Source organism: Herpailurus yagouaroundi, unplaced genomic scaffold (assembly GCF_014898765.1).
Source record: "Herpailurus yagouaroundi ecotype Mexico unplaced genomic scaffold, PumYag 141, whole genome shotgun sequence".
Taxonomy (NCBI): domain Eukaryota; kingdom Metazoa; phylum Chordata; class Mammalia; order Carnivora; family Felidae; genus Herpailurus; species Herpailurus yagouaroundi.
In genome coordinates, this window is record NW_024412396.1 from 48,106,527 (window position 1) to 48,126,851 (window position 20,325).

General features: G+C 43.2%; 3 protein-coding genes across 9 annotated transcripts in view; 1 reads left to right on the plus strand and 2 right to left on the minus strand.

Annotated features, from left to right (window-relative positions):
* DNAL1 (dynein axonemal light chain 1) overlaps positions 1-9,872 on the plus strand; it is a 60,848-nt gene extending 50,976 nt beyond the window's left edge. The window contains exons 9-10 of one of the 2 annotated variants that reach the window (XM_040477636.1): positions 422-562; positions 5,149-9,613. In XM_040477636.1, coding sequence (XP_040333570.1) covers positions 422-562; positions 5,149-5,189 — 182 coding nt within the window. In that variant the 3' untranslated portion in view covers positions 5,190-9,613. Of the gene's footprint in view, positions 1-421; positions 563-5,148 lie in introns of both variants that reach the window. The other variant, XM_040477637.1, reaches the window with a different exon arrangement.
* Positions 9,873-11,853: 1,981 nt separating this feature from the next.
* On the minus strand, positions 11,854-13,750 carry PNMA1 (PNMA family member 1). Its single transcript, XM_040477644.1, has one exon. The coding sequence runs from the start codon at positions 13,722-13,724 to the stop codon at positions 12,663-12,665; it is 1,062 nt and encodes a 353-aa protein (XP_040333578.1). The 5' UTR covers positions 13,725-13,750; the 3' UTR covers positions 11,854-12,662.
* Positions 13,751-15,194: 1,444 nt separating this feature from the next.
* Positions 15,195-20,325, minus strand: part of MIDEAS (mitotic deacetylase associated SANT domain protein) — a 66,834-nt gene continuing 61,703 nt past the window's right edge. For 5 of the 6 annotated variants that reach the window (XM_040477639.1, XM_040477643.1, XM_040477638.1 and 2 more), the window contains 2 exons: positions 19,230-19,426; positions 15,195-18,832 (listed from right to left, as the gene is read on the minus strand). In XM_040477639.1, the coding sequence (XP_040333573.1) occupies positions 18,652-18,832; positions 19,230-19,426 (378 nt within the window). In that variant the 3' untranslated portion in view covers positions 15,195-18,651. Of the gene's footprint in view, positions 18,833-19,225; positions 19,427-20,325 lie in introns of those variants that run through there. The other variant, XM_040477642.1, reaches the window with a different exon arrangement.

Genomic DNA, 20,325 nt, shown 5'->3' on the forward strand with positions numbered 1-20,325 from the left:
AGTTCAAGCCCCATGTTGGGTGTGAAGTCTAATTAATTAAAAAAAAAAATTCACAGATGAGGGAATGGGTAGAGACAACAGCAGTTTGGCTTAACCCCTACTGTACAGCATAGAGAAGCCCTATCACTGGAGAGTTTGTTCTTTGTGATTCTGAACCTCATTTCCTTTTCTTATCCCACCTGTAGCCTAGCATAAAGGTTGAGGAAGTATGTCTTCTTTTTCCCTCCCTTTCCATATTGTCTTCAGAGAAAGACTTCATATGGGATAGCTTGCCTTATTACTTCTTTCAAAATCTTAAATAAATTGTTCTGAATAGTCACAAACTGAGGGCTACTGGTACTGGAGTTCAACCCCTCAATCCCAAAAATTATAACAGGAAAACTTGCCATTTTCATATGGAATGTATTCTTTGTACTTATAGCTGAATTTGTGAAGCTGGCCGAACTGCCGTGCCTGGAAGACCTGGTGTTTGTAGGCAATCCCTTGGAAGAGAAACATTCTGCGGAGGGGAACTGGATTGAAGAAGCAACCAAGAGAGTTCCCAAACTGAAAAAGCTGGATGGTGAGTGACCCTGAGCCAGCTTGGGGCAATGATTTCTAAGCATAAGAAATGAATTTGTGACATGGAATTATGAAAAGGAGCACAACTGAAAAAAAAGATAGGTTGTCTCTCATTTCATTCCATAGGAAATTTTATAGTCTGAGTTTGGGCCAGGGTGAGATGAAAAACTCCTGGGATACTTAGACTGGTGTAAGATCATCCCTAGACCAAAAACTTTTAAGAAAGCCAGGCTTTTCTCAAGTCACAAGGGTATTATTTTGCAGAATAATTAGACATAAATGGTAAGCAGTTGCTTTTTCACAGCTGTATCAAAATTGTCATTTTCTCTCTATACCCTCCCCCCACACCTAATTTTAGTTAACCAATATTTAAGATAGGTGTCAAAGTCACTAGATATCCCTGACTAGGTTCAAGTTCCAATTCTACCACTTAGTAGACTTTTGTCATTGTGCTAGTTAATGAATGTCACCAAACCGTGTTCTTTTGTATCTAAAAACTAGAAATGATAATAGTCCCAGACTTCTCGGGATCTTACCTCCTCCTAGCAGTGCTATCAGGAAGCCAGACTAGGATCCCAAATGTTCCAGTACCTACAGATTTCTCTCTTTTCTGCCAACCCAGAGAAATAACCTTAATAATCTGAGGAGAATCCCTATCCCCCTCCTTCTTTTCCACATCATTCTGCATCTGCTCACAAATTGTCTTCTCAGTGATCTTCTTAGGCTTTTCAGAGACAAAAGCTAGTAAGTCTGATGGTCTTTTTCTGCTTTCCACATTGCTCCTGAAGCAGTGATCCATAGAGCTGACTAGGCTACCTGACTGAAGAAGGGAAAGGAAAATATTTAGAAGAAACAAATAAGTAATATCCAGCTACATGATCATTATCATTGTCATCATCACTTACCACACACATATTTGCTCTACTTTCTTCATCACCATACTCATACTGATATTCACATCCAAAACAAAAGGCTTAGTTGTCTGTGGTTTAGGCTTCCTTGTCCCTCAAACCTTCTCTTCTCTCTTCACCACCCCTGCTGCATTGTCATTCTATCCTTCCTATTCTTTGTCTCTCCATCTCTCTCTTACCAACTCTTTCAAAGCCTCAGTACACAATTCTTTTATCCATTCCAGCTTACTGCAGTGGTTGTTCTTAAATGGGACTGCACCCTTATGGAGGGATGGTTTAGAATCTCTGGGGAGAGGGGAGCCTGGGTGGTTCAGTCGGTTAAGCGTCTGGCTTTGGCTCAGGTCATGATCTCACGGTCTGTGAGTTCGAGCCGGGTGTCGGACTCTGTGCTGACAGCTCAGAGCCTGGAGCCTGTTTTGGATTCTGTGTCTCCCCCTCTCTCTGCCCCTCCCCCACTCATGCTCTGTCTCTCTTGCTTTCAAAAATAAATAAAACATAAAAAAAAAAGAAATTAGAATCTCTAGGGAGAAAGTGAAGCAGTCTCTGTAGTTTGAACAAGTTTCATAGGTGATTCCAATTGCCTCCCTAGGTATGTGCTCACCTGTCCTCCAGTTGAGAATTATTGATGTAAAAAGCTCTTAACTATCTACTTTCCTACACCAAAAAATAGCTTGCTTGAAGTATAATTGACACAATTAATTGCACATATTTAAAGTGATAATTATTTTATATGTTTTGATATACACAGACACCTCTGAAATCATCACCACAATTAAGATAGTGAACATATGATGGTGACTGTAGTTAACAATACTGTCTTAATAGCAACTTGAAAGTTGCTAAGAGAGTAGATCTTAAAAGTTCTCACCACACACACACACACACACACACACACACACACACACACACAAGTAAATATGTGAAGTGATCGATGTATTAATTAACATTGTGGTAATCATTTCATAATATATATGTATATCAAATTATCATGTTTATACCTTAAACTTACACAATGCTATCTCAGTCATATCTCAGTAAAGCTGGGGAGAAAAAGATAATGAACATATGTATCACCCCAAAAAGTATCCTTGTGCCTCTTTGTAATCCTTCCCTCCTGCTCCTTGCCATCATCCTTCCCAAGGTAATTTAGTGGTTGCTTTCTGTCTCTATAGATTAGTTTGAATTTTCTAGAGTTTTGTATTAATGGAATCATGCAGAATGTTCTTTTTTTTTTTTCCTGGATGCATATTTAGGGGTAAAATGACAGCAGATTATCTCTTATGGAGAGGTATAGGAATAATTGGGAAGAGGCAAACAGGTTTCTAAAATACTGGTAATGCTCTCTTTCCTAAATTGGTAGTAGGTATAGAATCATTGGCTTTGTTATTCCTTAAATTATTTACACTGTATTTGTATGAATGAATATTTCACAATTAAAAAATAAAATAGAAAAAAGTGGGTAGGAACATTAGGGTCTTGGACTTCAGCTTTTCTATGTTCACTTTTGGTTCGATTGTAGAACCATTTGAAGTCATTTGTCTTATTTCTTTCAGCATTGCACACAGGAAGTAAAACCCTTCCCTTAAACATGGACCCCTTACGTAGACCCTGAATAGACCAAGCCACATTATAGCCTTTTGGACCAAGCATTGACCTCAGACCAATCTGAACAGCCCCAAAAGAACCATCCTGCTGGTTAGGATACCAGGACAGAGATGGCTACAGCTGCTAACTTGCCTACTTTTGCTTCTTTTCTGTCGCTTATAAGCAAAACTGGGGAATCTTAAAAAGCTAAAATGGGGATGCCAGGGTGGCTCAGTTGGTGAAGCATCCGACTCTTGGTCTCAGCTCAGGTCTTAATCTCAGGGTCATGAGTGCAGGTCCTGCATTAGGCTTTGTGGCTGGGCATGAAGCCTACTTAAAAAAAAAAAAAAAAAAAAAAAAGCTAACATGAAAAAGACAATACCAAATATTGGTGGGATGTGGAGCAACTAGAACTCTCAGACCCTGCCAGGTAGTAATGTAACTTGGTATGACCACTTTGGAAAACTGGCATTATCTGTAAAAGGTCTACATACATATCCATTATGACCCAGCACTTTTTCTCCTAGCTACAGACCCCAAATAAAAGGATATATCTGTTAACCCAAAGATAGGTATGAGAATGTTCATAGCAGCGCTATTTTAATAGCTATAAATTGGAAACAACCCAAGTGCCCATCAACAATAGAATAAATTATGATATATTCATACAATGTAATATTAAACAGCAATGAGAATGAATGAACTACAAATTTCACACAAATAGATGAGTCTCGCAAACATAATGTTGAGCAAAAGAAGCCAGACACAGAGTGCATGTTACACCATCCCATTCATATCAATTTCAAAAACAGGCAAATACCCTATGATGTTAGACATTAGGATAGAATATACCTTTTATGGGGGGATAGTGAATGAAGGGGGCTTGAGGAAGTTTTGGGGGGGTTTCTAATAATGTTCTCTACCTAATCTGGGTGCTGGTTACCAGATGTGTTCATTTTGTACATATTTATCAATCTGTACACTTACATAATTTGTGTACTTTGTATGTTATGCACTCTCCCCCTGTGAAAAGATGCTGTGCAGAGTACAGAGAGGTGAAACTCTAGTCACTACTGTAAAGAACATAAATGTTCATTTCGCAAGGATCACAGAGGAAGAGGCACTGGAGTTGGCTCTTTTTAAAAAAAATTTTTTTTAACATTTATTTATTGTTGAGACACAGAGAGAGACAGCGTGCGAGCAGGGGAGGGGCAGAGAGAGGGAGACACAGAATCCAAAACAGGCTTCAGGCTCTGAACTGTCAGCACAGTGCCCCACCTGGGGCTCGAACCCACAAACCGTGAGATCATCGTTTGAGCTGAAGTTGGACACTTAGGCAACTGAGCCACCCAGGTGCCCCTGGAGCTGGTTTTTAATTAAGGGTGGGATTTAGATGGAAGGAGAGTTGGTAGGGGGCATTCCAAAATGGAGGAACCCTTGACCAAGGATCCAGAGATAAGAGTGTGCAAGATGAGTTTGGTAGACCATGAACTGATCAGTTTAGCTGGTGCAGAAGGTGACTGGCTGAAGAGTTAAGACTGAACATGGGACTGGAGTCAAATTGTGGGCAGGCTTCAAATGCCAGTGCTCAGAAATGTGTGGCTCTTGGCCCAGTGATAGCCTGCAGATGTGTTTTGTTTTCTGTGTTTTGATTCTTTTTATTTTTATTTTTTCAAGTTTATTCCCATTGTTTAATATTTGGGAGAGTAAAATAAAAATTCAGATTTCTGGCAACACTGGGATTGCATATTTTATTGTGAAAAATGAAGAATATTTCTCTGTGTTTAACATATACAGTTTTTAGTGTGTATATAGAGCTTTATTTTTCTGCCTGCCACCTGTAGGCACTTTTATTTGCAACTCTGCATTTGGGGAGCTAAATATTCACAAATACTTATATTAATCCATTTGAGAAGTTTCCTGAGAAGCTTTTTGGATAATTTGAAATCAAAGAGATGATTTTATGAGATTATTTTTATTATGGCACACTTCCTGGTATTCATAGCGTCTCTGGTTAACAGAACAATATTTTCATTTAGAATTTAAAAAATCTGTTTAGAATGACCAGAAATAATTTTCTTTTTCATTTTAGGTACCCCAGTAATTAAAGAGGACGAGGAAGAAGATAACTAACACCATGTTTTCCGCTTCATGTTAACTTATTTAAATGTCATAAGAACAATAGATAAGTTTTGTATAATTGTCTATTTTAAAGATTCTGTGTGGGGCAAAAGATTATTAAGATAAAACAAATCTCTCATTCCTATCTTTTTTTAAACCTATTTAGTGTTTCTCCCCCCAAATAGTAACAGTAACACCAACTTCATATATTCTAGTACTTTTTTTTAGAAATTCAGATTTTCAATTTTTGTCTTTAGTCCCAGTTGTGTACTTCGTGGCCCCATCTACTGAAACTTTTTATAGACTAGTCATTTTTAACAAAAAAGAATAACAAATATGGTTCTTTATTCTATTTTTATTTTTTTTTTTTTTTTTTTTTTAGACCAGGCATTTAAATATATATACTTAACCTTTGAGTCTGTAGACTATCTTTCCTGAAGGTCCATGTCCTTATGATTCAGAAGCACAAATATGTGACGCCTTTGGTTCAAAAGGCAGCACAGTGACAGGAAGAGTTCCTCTTAGAAGAAATGCAGAGCAGCCCTAGAACCAAGACTCCCAAAGTCCAGTTGGAAAAGCTGTGGTGAAAAAAGGAAAAATTAATATCTTGGGGGCCTTATAGCCCATGTTATATTTAGTTGTTTTTCCAAAAATGTGTGCAATGTCAACTGGAATTTAGGTTGTGTTTACATGCCTGGCCACTTGAGTCACTGTGCACAGTCAGCCATTCTGTGATCCAGGTCAGTGGTTGAAATGACTGCCATGATCATTCCTTTAACTGGTACTGTGGTCATGTTACTCATGTGGACCTGATTTTAGGCACACTTTTTGGTTTATAGTCCCTTATATGTTATATAAGGAAATGTATGTAAACAATAGTTATGTTTGAATTACTAGCCTAAATGTTGGCCATTCATATATGTCAAAATTTTCCCTAATAACTTTGTTCTTTTGACCCTCATGTTGGGAGAAATGATTGCTATAAATAAGGATATAGAACCTAAAGACTGCATCTGATACCTTTCAATAGGTTAAATTTAGAATTTTGAAATATATTTTTAGAATGTTTCTGAGTTAAACAGCTCTTAAAATGAATTATGTAAGTGATTGTGGAGGGAAAAGAGAAGAGATATTTCATTATGGGATTGCAGGCAAATGGCAATATTTTTAAGGATTGCCTTCTCTATGAAGGATGGTAGGTGATTTAACCTTAAAATTGCAAAGCAATAGTTGGAGACAGAGCTTAGAATTTATCATATAAGAAAAAAAAGTCTTTTTGGAAAGTACAAGATATAGTAGTCAGTAACCATATGATGATGAAGTCCATAGTAGGCCATGACTAAATCACTGACGGATTTCAGAAAAGAAGTTAGAGGCGCTCTGCCAAATTGTGCCTAAAGTCCCTCAACCAGAGACTGATTCTTATTTCCCCATTTACTTGTGTAAAACCAGTCAAAGAGGGGAGTGTCATTTTGGTTTGTTTTAAGTGATTGCATAAATACCCCTGGGCTTCAGAAATTTTCAGCTATCATTTAAGTAGGAATTACATGATTTCTCTGAGTCACTCTGATCTAAAGGGACCACTGCTTTGACAATCAATTCTGAATACAAACAGCAAGAGGAAAAATTAGTCCAACACTTTTTGCATCCTTTTAGTTCTTCCTTATAATCTGATAGGAAGAAATCTTTACTCTGGCTTACACATTCAAAGCCTTTGGGTATTTCTTTTGTGAACTGTAGGCAATGAGTATTCCCCTTGGTGATGTTTAAATCTTCAAAACTAGGAGGGAAGATGATCTTCTTCACTTGTAGTTTGCATGTCATCCAGTAGGAAAGCTTGAAGCCATTTTGCTATGTATGGATATATTTTCTAAAAGTTACTCTGGAAGTGAATATAATAGGGAATGAATAACTTCATATTGAATCTTAAAATGGCTTATGGTGTTGGCATTTGGTTTTCTGAATTCTATAATATAGAAACATTTTCTCTGCTTCTCCTTGTTTCTTAATATTTTTAAATCACTGATAGTTCTCAGATATTGGGATGGATTCTCTCTGTGCTCTTGGTTTAAAGCATTATGCCAGTTTAGTGGCTCATCTAAATTTTTTCTATTCTTGTAATGATGGTAGAGCTCTGGAATCCATCCAGTATTTTAATTTTCCACAGGTAACTTGATTTTAGTCTGCAAAGGAATTCAACTTTTCTGTATTCCCTAAACTGTAAGTTTATGGCTAGATTACCTGTTCAGGCCTTGAAAGGTTTTTGTGTTCTGTGTTCATAGGAGTTTGTTCCTTTAGACCAGAGTTTCTCAGTGTTGGCACTATTACCATTTTGGGTTGGATAATGTTATCCTGTGTGTTATAGGATGTTTAGCACTATCTCTGGCTTCTACTCACTAGATACCAGTAGAATCCCCAGTTTCGTTCTGACAACCAAAAATGTCTTCAGACATTACCATCTGTCCCCTCTGGCAGTGGGGTAGGAACAGATTTGTCCCTGGTTAAGAACCAGTGCTTTATACTAACATTCCTTTTGTCCAGGTGCATTTATTTTCACTCTAGCCATATATGCCTCCTGAGTTGTTGTATGAGAGAAGGTAATGTATTTAATAATTATGGATGGAAGGAAAATGGTCATTGGTGTTTTGCTTTTTTGTAATGCTCATTTTAATAATTGTCATATAACATTAGAAACTCAGGGCTGGAAGGTTCAACTTACGTTTTTCAGCAGGGTCTCAACTTTTATTTCTTAGTATTCCTGCTTATCTTAGGACAGTGATTGTTAACCTACCTCTCTCTTACTATAACAGAATTCAACTTTATGATAGATTTTGCTTTATCTTTGAACATTTTGAGTGTACTTTTAGAAAATGGATCATTCTTTAAATGTTTGTTCATTGTCCACTAATGCATAGATTTTCCAGACTCTAGCAGTCATTAAATACAGAAAAATATTGTATAAAATTTGGAAAAATTTGGTAATCATATGTGAAAGTTAGCTGGTGTAGACACCAATTTTGGATGTGATCAGAAGGATGTCATGATAATTGGTCATTAACTTGGTATTACTTGGTATGGTTATTAGACACTTAAATGTGGTTCTTGTGTGGAAAAAGAATTTTGACTTGAATAGATTCTTCTTTTACCAGTGGTCTGAAGTAGAGTAAGGAGGAATAAAAAATGAATCTTAACTGTTGACTTATTCTCAGAATTGGTGATGTGTAAGTGGAGTTGAAGGTAGTTATCTCTGTGACCAAGAATCTTCCACCTGGGTTTTTCTTAGGACTGATGGAAAAAGTGTAGGGTCTAGGAAGGTTGGACTTAATCATTAACTTTTAAAAATTGGTGTGTTGGGGGGTGGGGAGTGTCAAAGTATTGATCACGAGTAGTGTCTCTTTAACTGCAGTTTGTCAGTTTGTGAGGACCTTACATTGTAATTGTTGGTAAAGGGAGAAAACTAACTGCTGAACTGAAAGTTATCTTTTAACTGAAATTAATCCCTTCGGCACATGTTTTCTTTATTTAGGCTGCTTAATATGTCTGTGAATAATTAAATATAAAACAAGTTTCAGTGTAGCAGAGTTGGTGCTTCTGACACAGCTAACTTGACCATATTCCTTTATCCTCACTCTAGCATAAGGTTTTGGTTTTGGTTTTGGTTTTTTCATAAAACCATAAAATAGGTGCAATAAAAAAAATAGAGTATGTCTTAAAAAAATCACTGAACTTTTAGAAATCCCACATCGAAATCTCTGTTGCTACCTTTTTATAACTGACTGCAAAGGAAGAAAACTGAAAGTCAAAATGAGACTGAGTCTTACTTTTTTCTAACCTAAGAAACATTTTCACTTGCCACTTGGAGAAGTCATAACTGGATTCTAGTTACTTCCCATATTGGGCAGATTAGAGGGGAACCAGCCAACCAAATTATGATCTAGCAAATTTAACAAGGGGATGGGGGAGAGTAAACTATTTTGCCATAGATTTGCACTTTAAAATTATGAACTGGATGTTGGTAGACAGGACTCCCAAAGGGCAGATAGGTAAATACCTAGCCTGCATGTGGATATTAGAGAATCAGACTTATCCTTGCTCGTTCTAAGCCAACCTGAGCAATAGTTGTCTGTTGACATAATCAGAGTCTGGATTTCCCTATTTCCCTCCGTTTTGTCATCTTCCATGTCTGCTACATTGACAGTCATCCCTCTGGGGAATGTGTCATGTAGAATTCTCTTTCTCAGAATAGAAACTTTGTGCGTTAGTTATCTTTCCCACGTCTAGATTTTAACAGTTAATTTAGATGTTGGTTAAATTAAGCTGTGGCTAATGTGACAAGGGTGGGAAGTTCTTTGCTTCTTTGATCTGCAGGATACCTGCCTCTGAGGTGCTATTGCCTGGAGGGATCAATCCCATCAAAAGACTGGTGGTAGAGAATATACATACAGCTAGCTGCTTCTCCCAGGGTGTCAGTCATGATAACGAGCATCATTCCAGAATCTTTGGCTTCTAGAACCAACTCCATTCTAAAGAACATTTTAACATCTATTAATACTTTGATAATAATCTTTTATATGCAGGAATTTTGTAGCATGACTTTATGACTAAACTTATTGTGTTAACTTATTTAGAAATGTTGAGTTTCTGAATGTTATTTTGTGAAACTTGTTTTAAAATAGTAATAAATTGTGTTATTTTCTAAAAAAAATTAATTCGTATCTTTTTTTGGTTATGTGGTCATTAGCTTTAGCTAGTATAGAGCAACCATGTGAACTTCCAATCACATTCAGTTCTGAAGAAATTTGGCCTTTAGATCAAACATTTGACACAGCTTGTGTGTGTGTGTATGAGACAGGGAGAGAGCCTGACTCATTTCTTTATGCCATTTTTTCCCCCTGTAGTTCACTACCAGTGATAATCTCCTCTTCCAGGTTTGTAAGTCTTCACTAGAAGGCCTCTGGGCACCATTCCAAATGATTGGGATCCTGCAAAGTGCTTCCCGGAACCGGAAGGACTATTCCTAGTCCTCTCCTTACTGGTAGTATACGAGTTTAAGGTTGATTGATAGGCCCCTGATTTGTGGTCTGGAATAACCTGACACTGGCCAGCCCCTTTTTGATCCACAAGAAACAAGATAGCCTAGTAACAGCTGTAACATTACACATTGTCTCAGCACATATTCTGTGCTATCAACCAAATATAATTTTGGCCTCAGAATGGGACTGTGTGCAGTTTCTACTTGTTTATTCCACAGTTCTTTGGTTCTAAGGATGTTTCTTGCTGCTGTCCTCCTTTAAAAAGCAGATTTTAATTTTTGAGCCTTTTATAAAGAGAAACCCTTAATTCAGATAAGAAACAGCTCATTATTTTTAGTTTTCTAGAATAAAGGATGGACATCTAGAATCCTTACATGTGTACCATATATATGTAATCAAATACATATGTATGTATATGTCGATATATAACCGTTACATATAATAAAAGAATCTGAAGTGATAACCCTCCTTCCTAAAATGCAGTTCGGCAGCTATAAGAAGGTATATCTCTATGTACAGACATTGAAGGATGCCTCTGACATCGGGTGAGAGAAACCCACTATTTTCGTTATGAACGTAACTTGCGTGGAGTGAGAATGTGTGTGTATATGTGGCTGGCTGGTGTGAGGTGGCAGTGGGAGCATGTGTGGAGAAACAGGATTGTATGGTTGGGATGGGAGACTGCTGTAGTGTGTGTGTTTGTGTCCGTGTGGGTCTGTGTGTGTGTGCATGTGCGCGTGTGGTGGGAGGAGGGAGTGTGTTTATGAGAGTGTCAGGGGGAAGGTGGGAGTAAATGTGTACAGATAGGAGTCTGAGAAGTGAGGGGGGCGTGTACCCGGTGCCATGCTGTCATGCCAATGGCGATGGAGAGGGAAGCTATGTGAGTTGGGGAGTAGAGGAATGAGGACATGTTTACTGGGGGAAGCAAAGACTTGCGTATCTGTTGTTGAGAATCAAACATTTGGAGATGTGTGTGTTAAGCGTGTGAGGGTGGAACAGATGACATGAGTGTACAGAAAAATGTTTGAATGTACACCAGTAGTAGCCTTTATAAATAAATTTTTACCTGATGATTGTCAAATAGGTTGGCTGTAATTTTAAAGCCTTGTTACTAGGGGAAAACCCCACTGAACTCTTATGCTCATGTAACCACTTCTGGATTTACTAGGATCTCAAGACACCTTTGGTCACTAAAGCTCTGAAGTCAAACATGTTTTTAAACTGTTTCCCTATTTGTACCCTCTTGATATCAAATGGCTGCTATAAATCTGAAACCTTCATTTTAAGCTGAGGAATTATTCCTCAGCAAAATAGACACCTTTAGCTGAAAAAGGATTTAGAAAGTGGAGAGAAAGCATTGCTAGATGACATCCTGAGCCCCATTTCAGGATTTTCTAACATTTCACAGTAAGTTAATATTTACGTAGGTCTTTTTAGCCTTCTAACACTTGCCTTGTAGAAAACATGCAAAAGTTGAAAATACCAAAAGGTTCTGCAATTTAAACTCGCATAGTATGACATGAAGTTTAAAGATAAAATCATTGAAGTCTGATTTTCTTAGCAGCATGGGGAAGTCTTCCTAAGAGAACATAGAGCTTAATTACACTTAAATTTTGTATATGTGTCAGAAAAACAAGACAAAAGAATTTTTAAAATATTTTTATTCATATACATGTATTTTGATAACTTGAAATTTAGAACACTTAGAATCAGCATGAACAAGAACTACTATTCAATGACAGACTTGAAGTGGGGAACTAGATACTGTAACTGGTTCTTTATAACCTTCCCATGCAGTTTATATCTGTATCTTGTACAGAGAAAAATTGATTCACGCAGTTCTAGAATTGTTTCCTAACACCCCATTCCATAGTCTCAGAACACTTGTCAGTTAAACTGATCCAGACGTTTCAAGATGAAAAATAAGAAATTTGCTTTGTATGGTTGAATAACTAGTAGTATCTAATTAAGTCACATTTCTTTCCATTAATATAAATTAGGAACAATTTACTGTAAACACAGAACTATTCACGATATTAGTAATAACGGCTCATCATTTTTACTGAACACTTTTTGTGTTTGCCAGGTCCTGTGCTAAACATCAGAACATGCAATTTCACACTTAATTACCTCAATGGGAAGTGTCACAAATTCACATGTTTTACAACTGATGATTGCCACAACGACAGCTTGCACTGAGCACTGGTGCACAAGTCTTTACCTGGCATTGCAGCTAGGTACGACTCACTTATAGTAAGTAGCTCAGGGTGCTCATTTGCACGATTGTACTAATGTTACATGAATACCCAGGCCTGCTGCCTCCCTGCTCTCAAACCCCCTCCCCCCCAGCACATGGCTAAGTCTTTACTACTAAGAGACACCTGTAAGATAGCATGGAGACAAGGAAAGCAGCTGTGATCTAGATCTGCAGTACAGCCTTTTTTCCTGGGCCTCAGAAGTGCCCCTCCAGGCCTAACTGCAGGAGGGCGGCCTCAGCCTCCTCCTCCTCCTCCTTGGCCTCCTCCTCTCGGATCTGCACCAGCAACTGGAAGAGGTTAGGGGCAGGCCCTTCCGCAGCCCCCGTCAGCCACAGCTGCCTTCGGATGGCCCCGCTGTGGTTGGCCCCGGCAATAACCTGCTCCAGGCGGGCCTGGTTCACGTTATCTTTATCTATAGCCCCCTTCTCCACCACCTTCTGCAGAAGAGGCTCCAGTCGAATGACATATGCAGATAACTTTTCTCCCGGGTTCTGGTAAGTGTTCAGAAATCTGACCTGCGCATCCCTAGAGCTCTCGACGCTCCCAAACACCTGCTCAAGGGCCTTCAGGCATTCAGCAGTGGTTATTGCAGGGTTGTTAGTCTTGAGGATGCGGATGACATCAGCGGCAGGGCCTCTAAGACTCTCCATCAACCGCCGCCTCTTTTCTACATCAGACACCTGCCACTCCTCTATGACCTCATTAGTGTGTTCCAGCCAGGGATCAAAGGTCTCCTCCCCCGGCCCCGGGATGTCCCTCCCAGAGAACAGCGTCAGCTTCTTGTACCATATGGACTCAACAAGAGGCTGAATAACATTATCCAAAATATAGTTTAGCATCTCTGCCGGCATATCTGGGCCTGGGGCCGGAGCAGGGTTCTGAAACCCAAGGACGCGGGCAACATCTTGCACGGTCCACCCCTCTCTCGCCAGAAAGAGGTGCAGCCTTTCTAAAAATTCAGCATCGGAAGTCGGGGGTTTAAAGACCACTTTCCAGACCCCTCCTTTACCCGGCATCTCCCTGGGGATCGCGGCGTAATCGACAGCGCCAGTGAGCTCTAACAAGGCTGCTTTTGCATTCTCTTCCCTCCAAAACATTCTCCCAAGTACTCGATAGGGCACCTGGGGCATCGCAGCCTGGAGGGTCTCTTCGATTTCAGCCTCATCACAGTTCACTGGGATCCCCCAGACCAGCAGGGCTCTCTGGGAGTTCACATCCATCCCCCTGCACCAGTCTTCCAACAGTGTCATCGCCATTTTCCCAACTGTCAAGGGCCCCAACTCTACAAATAAGGATTAGACTGTGGCTCCCTGTGCTCTGGGACTTAGGACAGCAGCAGACACTCCCCCCAATATGCCCGAGGGAGGCAAGCTTCACGCGATCACAATTAACAAATGACACCAGAGTCCTCCTCTTGTCCTTTCGCTGCCCCGCAAAGTCAGTCCTTCGGCTGGTTCTCCGAGCGAAGCCTCTGGGATGCTCTGGCAGCCAGTCACGCGTCCGCCGCCATCTTGCGTCTCCGGTCGGGGTCTGCAGCCCGCGTCTCCCACCCGCAGGCAGGGTGTCGTGTCGCAGCGCAGAAGGCGAGGAGCGACGGCGGGTGGCGAAGCCTGGAGCCACGGGGCTGAAGAGGCGCCGGGGTGTGGTCGCGGGGCGTGGCCGCTTCCTCTCGGCAGCTGGGGCGTCGGGCACCCGCTGCTTGCTCCCGCTGTTGATCCGGCGTTCGCGGTCGGAGCCCGGCCTTCAGCTGGGCGAGGAGCGGCTGCTTTGCAGACGAGGGCTGCGCAGTCCCCGAAGGAAGAGATTGTTCTGAGGTCGCGGCGGCGGCGGCGGGGCCAGTCCGCAAGTGGCTTCTTTGCAGACCTAGTGATGGCTCCAGGCGGCGAGGTGGCCGAGGAACGACGCCACGGGCAGCGGAGGCGCCAGCAGGACGGAGAAGCGAGGCAAGGGCGGGCAGGAGTGGCGGTGCGCCGGCTGCGGCGGGCTGCGGCGGTGTGGCGCAGCTCCGCGGCCAGGTCCTGGGATCCGCAGCCCGCGAAGGCGTTACTGCCGCAGTGGGGAGCGGGGCAGGCCCAGTGAGCTGCTTCCGCCCCGCCCCCGTGGCGGAGCGTAACCATGGCAACGGTGGCCTTGACTACCTGAGTTCCTCGAGTTCCCGTGGTTCTCGGGGTCGAGCGGTTGCCAAGGGGCTAGCGAGGGTCTCCAGGCGTTATTTTGATGGCGCATTTCCTTTTTCACGTTTTCCGGATTTTTTTTTCTAACAAAGCACCGTGTTTAAAAGGTAATACAATTCTGGAGTGAAGTTAAGGTGATATTGTTGAAAATGCATCCAAGGCAAACTTGGCCTACCGCTGCATAGGAAAATACCATCTTTAGCCCCGCGACTTCCCTGTGCCACCTGATGGCATTCTGCACCCCTCCATACTTTAGGTCAATGAAACTAACACGTTGGAAGTGTGCCGTGTACATATTTTTGTGTGAGACACTGAGTTGAGACTTTTTCTTGTCTAAAGTTATGTAAAAAGATCTGTGTCTATTCAGTCATCTTTGCAAACAGGCAAACACTAGCGTGTTATTTTTCCTCTCCCGGCATCACTGACAAAGACCTGATGAAAAGAGAATCCTTGTGGTTCCAAATGTCAAGTAATACATTGCAAGCAAAACAAGGCCTACTTAGTCGATCCCAGATGGTGAAAATCTCCCCAAAAGAACACAGCCTTCAACTCTGAATTTTTAAAACCTTATTTAATAAAAGGTTTAAAGATACAGAAGAACATTCAAAAGTAAATAAGTTACATAGGTACATTACAATCACATCCGCAAGATTTACTTTAGTGTGTTATTTTTTTTTTTTATAAAAAGCACACAAAAAATAAAATCTTCAGTCTGGTCTATCACAACTGTACAGCAAAAGAGGTAATATATATATATATATATATATACACACTATTTTAATATGTAACAGTCTTTAAAAAAGGGTGCCACAGGCAGCAAACACACAAAAGGCAGTGTCTGATGTTTTTTCCCCAAAATAAAAGGAATATACTTATTTATATGCTATTAAAATATCTGTACAATAATTACAGACTGTCAAGGCTGTTCCTGTGCTGTCCCCTCCAAACAAGGCCTTCAACTTAGAGACAAACAAGGAAAAGGTGAAACAGCTGCAAACTGTTAGAGGCAAATATTAACACAGCAAAATATGGGGAGGACATACAATTGTTTTATAAAAATATGCATACTTCCTGTAAACCTAAGGAGTTAGGCTTGCTAGTCTGGTAATAAATACCGTTCGAAAAAAGAGAGCCCCAGAGAAAATATATTTAAACAGCTGAGGCTTGAGTATGTGTTGTATTCCTCCTTCATCTTAACATCTGGCACATGAGAAGAAAGAGGTTAGGTCACTGAGGCAGTTAAATATAGGGGATTTCTTTTAGACATAAGCAGCACACGACCTCTGTGCCAGGGGTGGAGGTGGGGAGGCAGAAGGGATGAGGGTGTACCTTAGCTGTGAGGGGGGCTGCTGAAGGCATGGAGGCCAGTGCACTGAAGCACAGACTCCGTGGGTGGGTAAGAGACCTCAGAAACGGTCTGGAACACAGGCACTAGGTTAATTTCATGCCCTTAGCAAAGTGTAGATGGAGACTGGAAAATGGCTATGTGAAATGGTGTGGGGAGGGCATAATAAAGCTGGAGGTGTTTGTCATTTAACTTCTTAAACAGCTCTGAACAGAAGAAAAAAGGAAGAAAAACAAACAAGACGAGCCTAATGTGTTCACAGGGAGAAAGCACCATAAAGGATATACCTATCCCAGCTCCTATGGCTGCACCTACTTTATTGGCAGGTCACTTGGAACAATTGCATCTGCCCTCTAAACATTTTAACTTTCACCTTATATTCTAGATATAAATCCATCCTGGAGCATGAACGCTTCTAAAATACAGGGTCTGGTGGAATTAATACAGAGGTACCACCTTGATTTTCTCCACCAACATTTCACCTAGTCTGATTTCTATGAGCTTAGAAGAGGAGAATCACTCTAAACGAAGGAGGTTCCTGTTACCATGTGTCCACAGAGGGGCCTGAAACTAAATTATATTTAAATAGAAAAAACCTTGGGAAACATAAGTAGCACTTTGGGGCAAAGCTGCGAAGGCACTCTTATTACATAAGTGATTTAGCAGACAGCCTAAATTTGCTACCCTTCTATTTCTGGAGGGTATACCAGATTTCTGCGATCTTGGGACATTGAGTTTGTAGAAGCCTTTGGAGGAAACTAACTGGGAAGTTGAAGATTTATGTAGCGGTCCTGGAGTCTGGCGGGGAGAAAGATGTTGCTCCCATATCTGGGGTCCTGAAGAACCATATTAATGCATAAATCAATGCTGAAAAACACCAGTTAGTGCATAGTTTAGAAACAAAACTCCCTCCCCACTCTTAGCTACCAACATGGCGCCTTTAGGCTATCTTGTAAGAGTAGTAGAATTTTTGGCTCCTTCCTAACATGCTGACCTGCATTCTTGCAACATACTTGCATTCACTTAGAACTTCTAACACAACTAAACTTGAGTAGCAAGATCAGAAAAATAACTCAGCCCTCCATGGGACTGGCAAGGGAGGCCTCTGGAACCTTCTAGCACTTCACTTCAGTGACTCCATGCCAAATATGGCTTCTTCAAACTAGAAACAGAACTAGAATTCTGGCTTCCAGTCAATCCCCTCAGGCAATCTGAAAATACAGCCAGAGAAGAGGTAGCAATAAGAACTGCCTTTGATCTCCCTTGCTCCTGCTGGTCTTTGTGTGGCTTTGGTGACACCTTCCACCTTTCCACCCTCTTTCAGTGCTACTAATCACTCCTACTGGCAACAGCTTCCAGAGCAATGAGGTGAGGGACCTTAGGGTCTTAGGAATGGGGGGGTGGGGGGGGGCGGATGCCAAGAAGGTGCCTTATTTTGGGATAAATGCACTTGGGCCTCTGGAAAGCAAGAGGCCCCTGGTCCCTGAGAGGATGTTAAAAATTAAATATTAAGAATAAATAAATAGCTCCCAAATGACACAAGTCGAGGAATGAAGGCTCCTGTCCAATCTGGTTAGGAGACCTCCCCCTCCCAGGGAAGGATCCAGAAATCTCCAGCATGTAGGACCGGGGGCTGGGTGGTGGATATCCACGCTAGACCAGGTGGGATGGGGTGAGGAAGCAGCTGCCAAGGGCAGGACATACACAGGCAAGGAACCTGCGGCAAGAGGGAACAGGCTGGGCCCAGGATAAGCCCCCTTAGCAGCCTTCGGGGACCAAAAGTGTTTGGCAAAAAGGTGGGAAGCAGGAAGGGCCAGGGCTTATCAAAAGTTCTCTCCAGCCCAACCCTACAACTTCCACCCTCTGCACAGTTCCCTTCCTTCCAGCAGACTGAGAGCTTGAGACCCAACACTGGCCCCTTCCCCAAATATCTGAGAAAACTTCAGAGCCCTAGCAGGCCGCTAGCAAGCAGCAAAGGGACAGGTACCTGTCCTCTGCCCTATAGGCATTCTGGTAGCTTTCCTCCCATAGGTGGTGGCCTGAGGACAGGGTCACCGGAGCAGCTTAGGCCTGGACATTGTCGTGTAGGGGACAGCACAGGTACCAGGCTGAGCTCCTTCTCGGAGAAGGCCACCACAATCCCTCCAGGGGCGTTCCTCTTTTTGGGGCTTGGGGCAGGGCCTGTGCAGCGTTTGAGGTCCTCTGGGGGGGGGGGGGGGAAAAATGCTGCAAGGAGGGTGAGCTTGTGCTTGCTTGGCTCTCCATGGTGACCGAGGGGGAGCAGGGGAACCAGGAGGACCAGAAGAGGCTGCGCTGCAGCAGCGGTCCCAGCGCGGGAGGCAGCAGTGGCGGCGCTGGAGCCCGTCCGGAGGGGCAGCCCCAGCCAGCAGGGGCCTTCGCAGTGCAGTTGGAGGAACGCGCAAGGACTACTTCCGACAGACAGAATGCAAAGAGAACTGGATCCTGCAGCCTAGACGACTGCTCCTGGGGCCTTTATAAATAAAAGAGCCGTTTATTTTATTGTCTTGTTCTTCAGAGAAAAGTCCACGTGATCTCTCCTCTCTCCCTCTGGAGGTTCCAGGGTGCTCGCAGGAGCTTGGGCAGGCTGGTGCAGGGAGGGCCGGGGGTCCAGGGCGAGGGGCGGGCCCCTGAGCCCCGGCGGCGTCAGCCCCTCTCACCCGCGCCGCTCTCCTCGCGCAGCGCGGGCTGGTGCGGAGAGGCGGCGGCTGCGGTTGCCGCGGCGGCAGCGGCCTCCTTCTCCTTCTGCCTCAGGGCGGCAGCCTTCTTCTCCTGTTCTGCGTGGCTCTTCATGTGGGCGCTGCGGCTCTTCACCTTGTAAAACACCCTGCAGCCGGGCAGGAGGGGCTCCAGTAAGAAGGCCGTCCCCACCCCCCACCCCCTGACCACCAGACCAGAGAGCGTGCGTGCGGGTGCGCGTGTGTCTGGGCAGTGTGCGTGTGCGCGCCCGTGCACGGGTGCGTCTGTGTGGCGGGCGTGTCCCCGGCCCCGCCTGACTGGCTTGGGCCACACGGCCGGCTCTACCCTCCACCTAGGGAACTGAAGGGTTCCGGATCCAGTGCTGTCACCCCCTGCTCCAAGAGCTGCCAAGTGACGTCACTGCCCTAGAAACCCTCGGAGCCAATCAGATGACAACGCGAAAGCTCCCCTGGAAAGCACACTTCCTGACCCCCAGCCGTGGCCACCCTGCTGGGTCCCCGGGGAGGCAGGGCCTAGCATCTTACCTGCCACACTTTTTACAAGGGAAAGTGTTCTCCTGATTCTGGGTCTTGTTAAATGTCTCCGGTTTTTTCTTCTTCTCCGAGAAAGGTAGTGCCCTCCGTGACTTCCCTGCCCCCTCTCTTGGCTTCTCTGAGGCTTGGCCACCAGCAGAGCCAGGGGCGTTAGACTCATGGCTTCGGAGGATGAGGATGTCATTGGCCTGGAGAGGATCAAACAAGGAGAGGTGAGAGATCTGGGGAAGAGAGGTTCCTGAATTCTGGCATCTCAGGAACACAGGGCTCTTAAAGGTCAGATGCTCCTGCCAAACGGTCCTCTAGAATCCGCTGGAATCCTTTCAGTGACAAGGTACTCACTGCTTTTTGCCAGCCCATTTGGGTCTTTGGCCAACTTTTTTTTTTTTTAATGTTTATTTATTTTTGAGAGAGAGAGAGAGAGAGAGAGAGAGAGAGAGAGAAAGCACAAGCTAGGGAGGGGCAAAGAGAGAGGGAGACATGGAACCTGAAGAGGCTCCAGGGTCTGAGCTGTCAGCACAGAGCCGGATGCACAGCTCAGACTCAAGAGCCACGAGATCATAACCGGACCCAAAGTCAGACGCTGAACCAACTGAGCCACCCAGGTGCCCCTGGCCAACTGTATCTTTACAAAGCTGTTGGTACAGTAATCCTGTGGGACAGCCCAAGCTGCCAGAAGACGTCTCCATGCATCTATCTGAAGGGGGTCTTGGTGTCTCAATTAATGTTTTCACGTCTTCATTTAATCCATCCATTCATGCCTTAATTCCATAAATCAGATTCAAATCCATGTGACGGTGCCATATGCTGGGGATACAGAGGGGACAGACAGGAGCCCCCTGCTCTCAGGGAGCTTGAAATCTAGTGAAAGGGACAGACAGCATGAGTCACCACGAGAAATGCCAAGCAGATGATGGAGAGTGGAGGACACCTGGAACAGACCTGGAGAGGTGCTTGGGAGGAATCACAGGCCTTGGGTTAGGGGAGCCTCAGATGGCCGCTAGGAGTCATAAGTACGTGCATGGGGTTGACCCTCCTAGGGAAGTATTCCCAAAAGTCAGCAGGACTTGATGAAGCTTGCGCATAG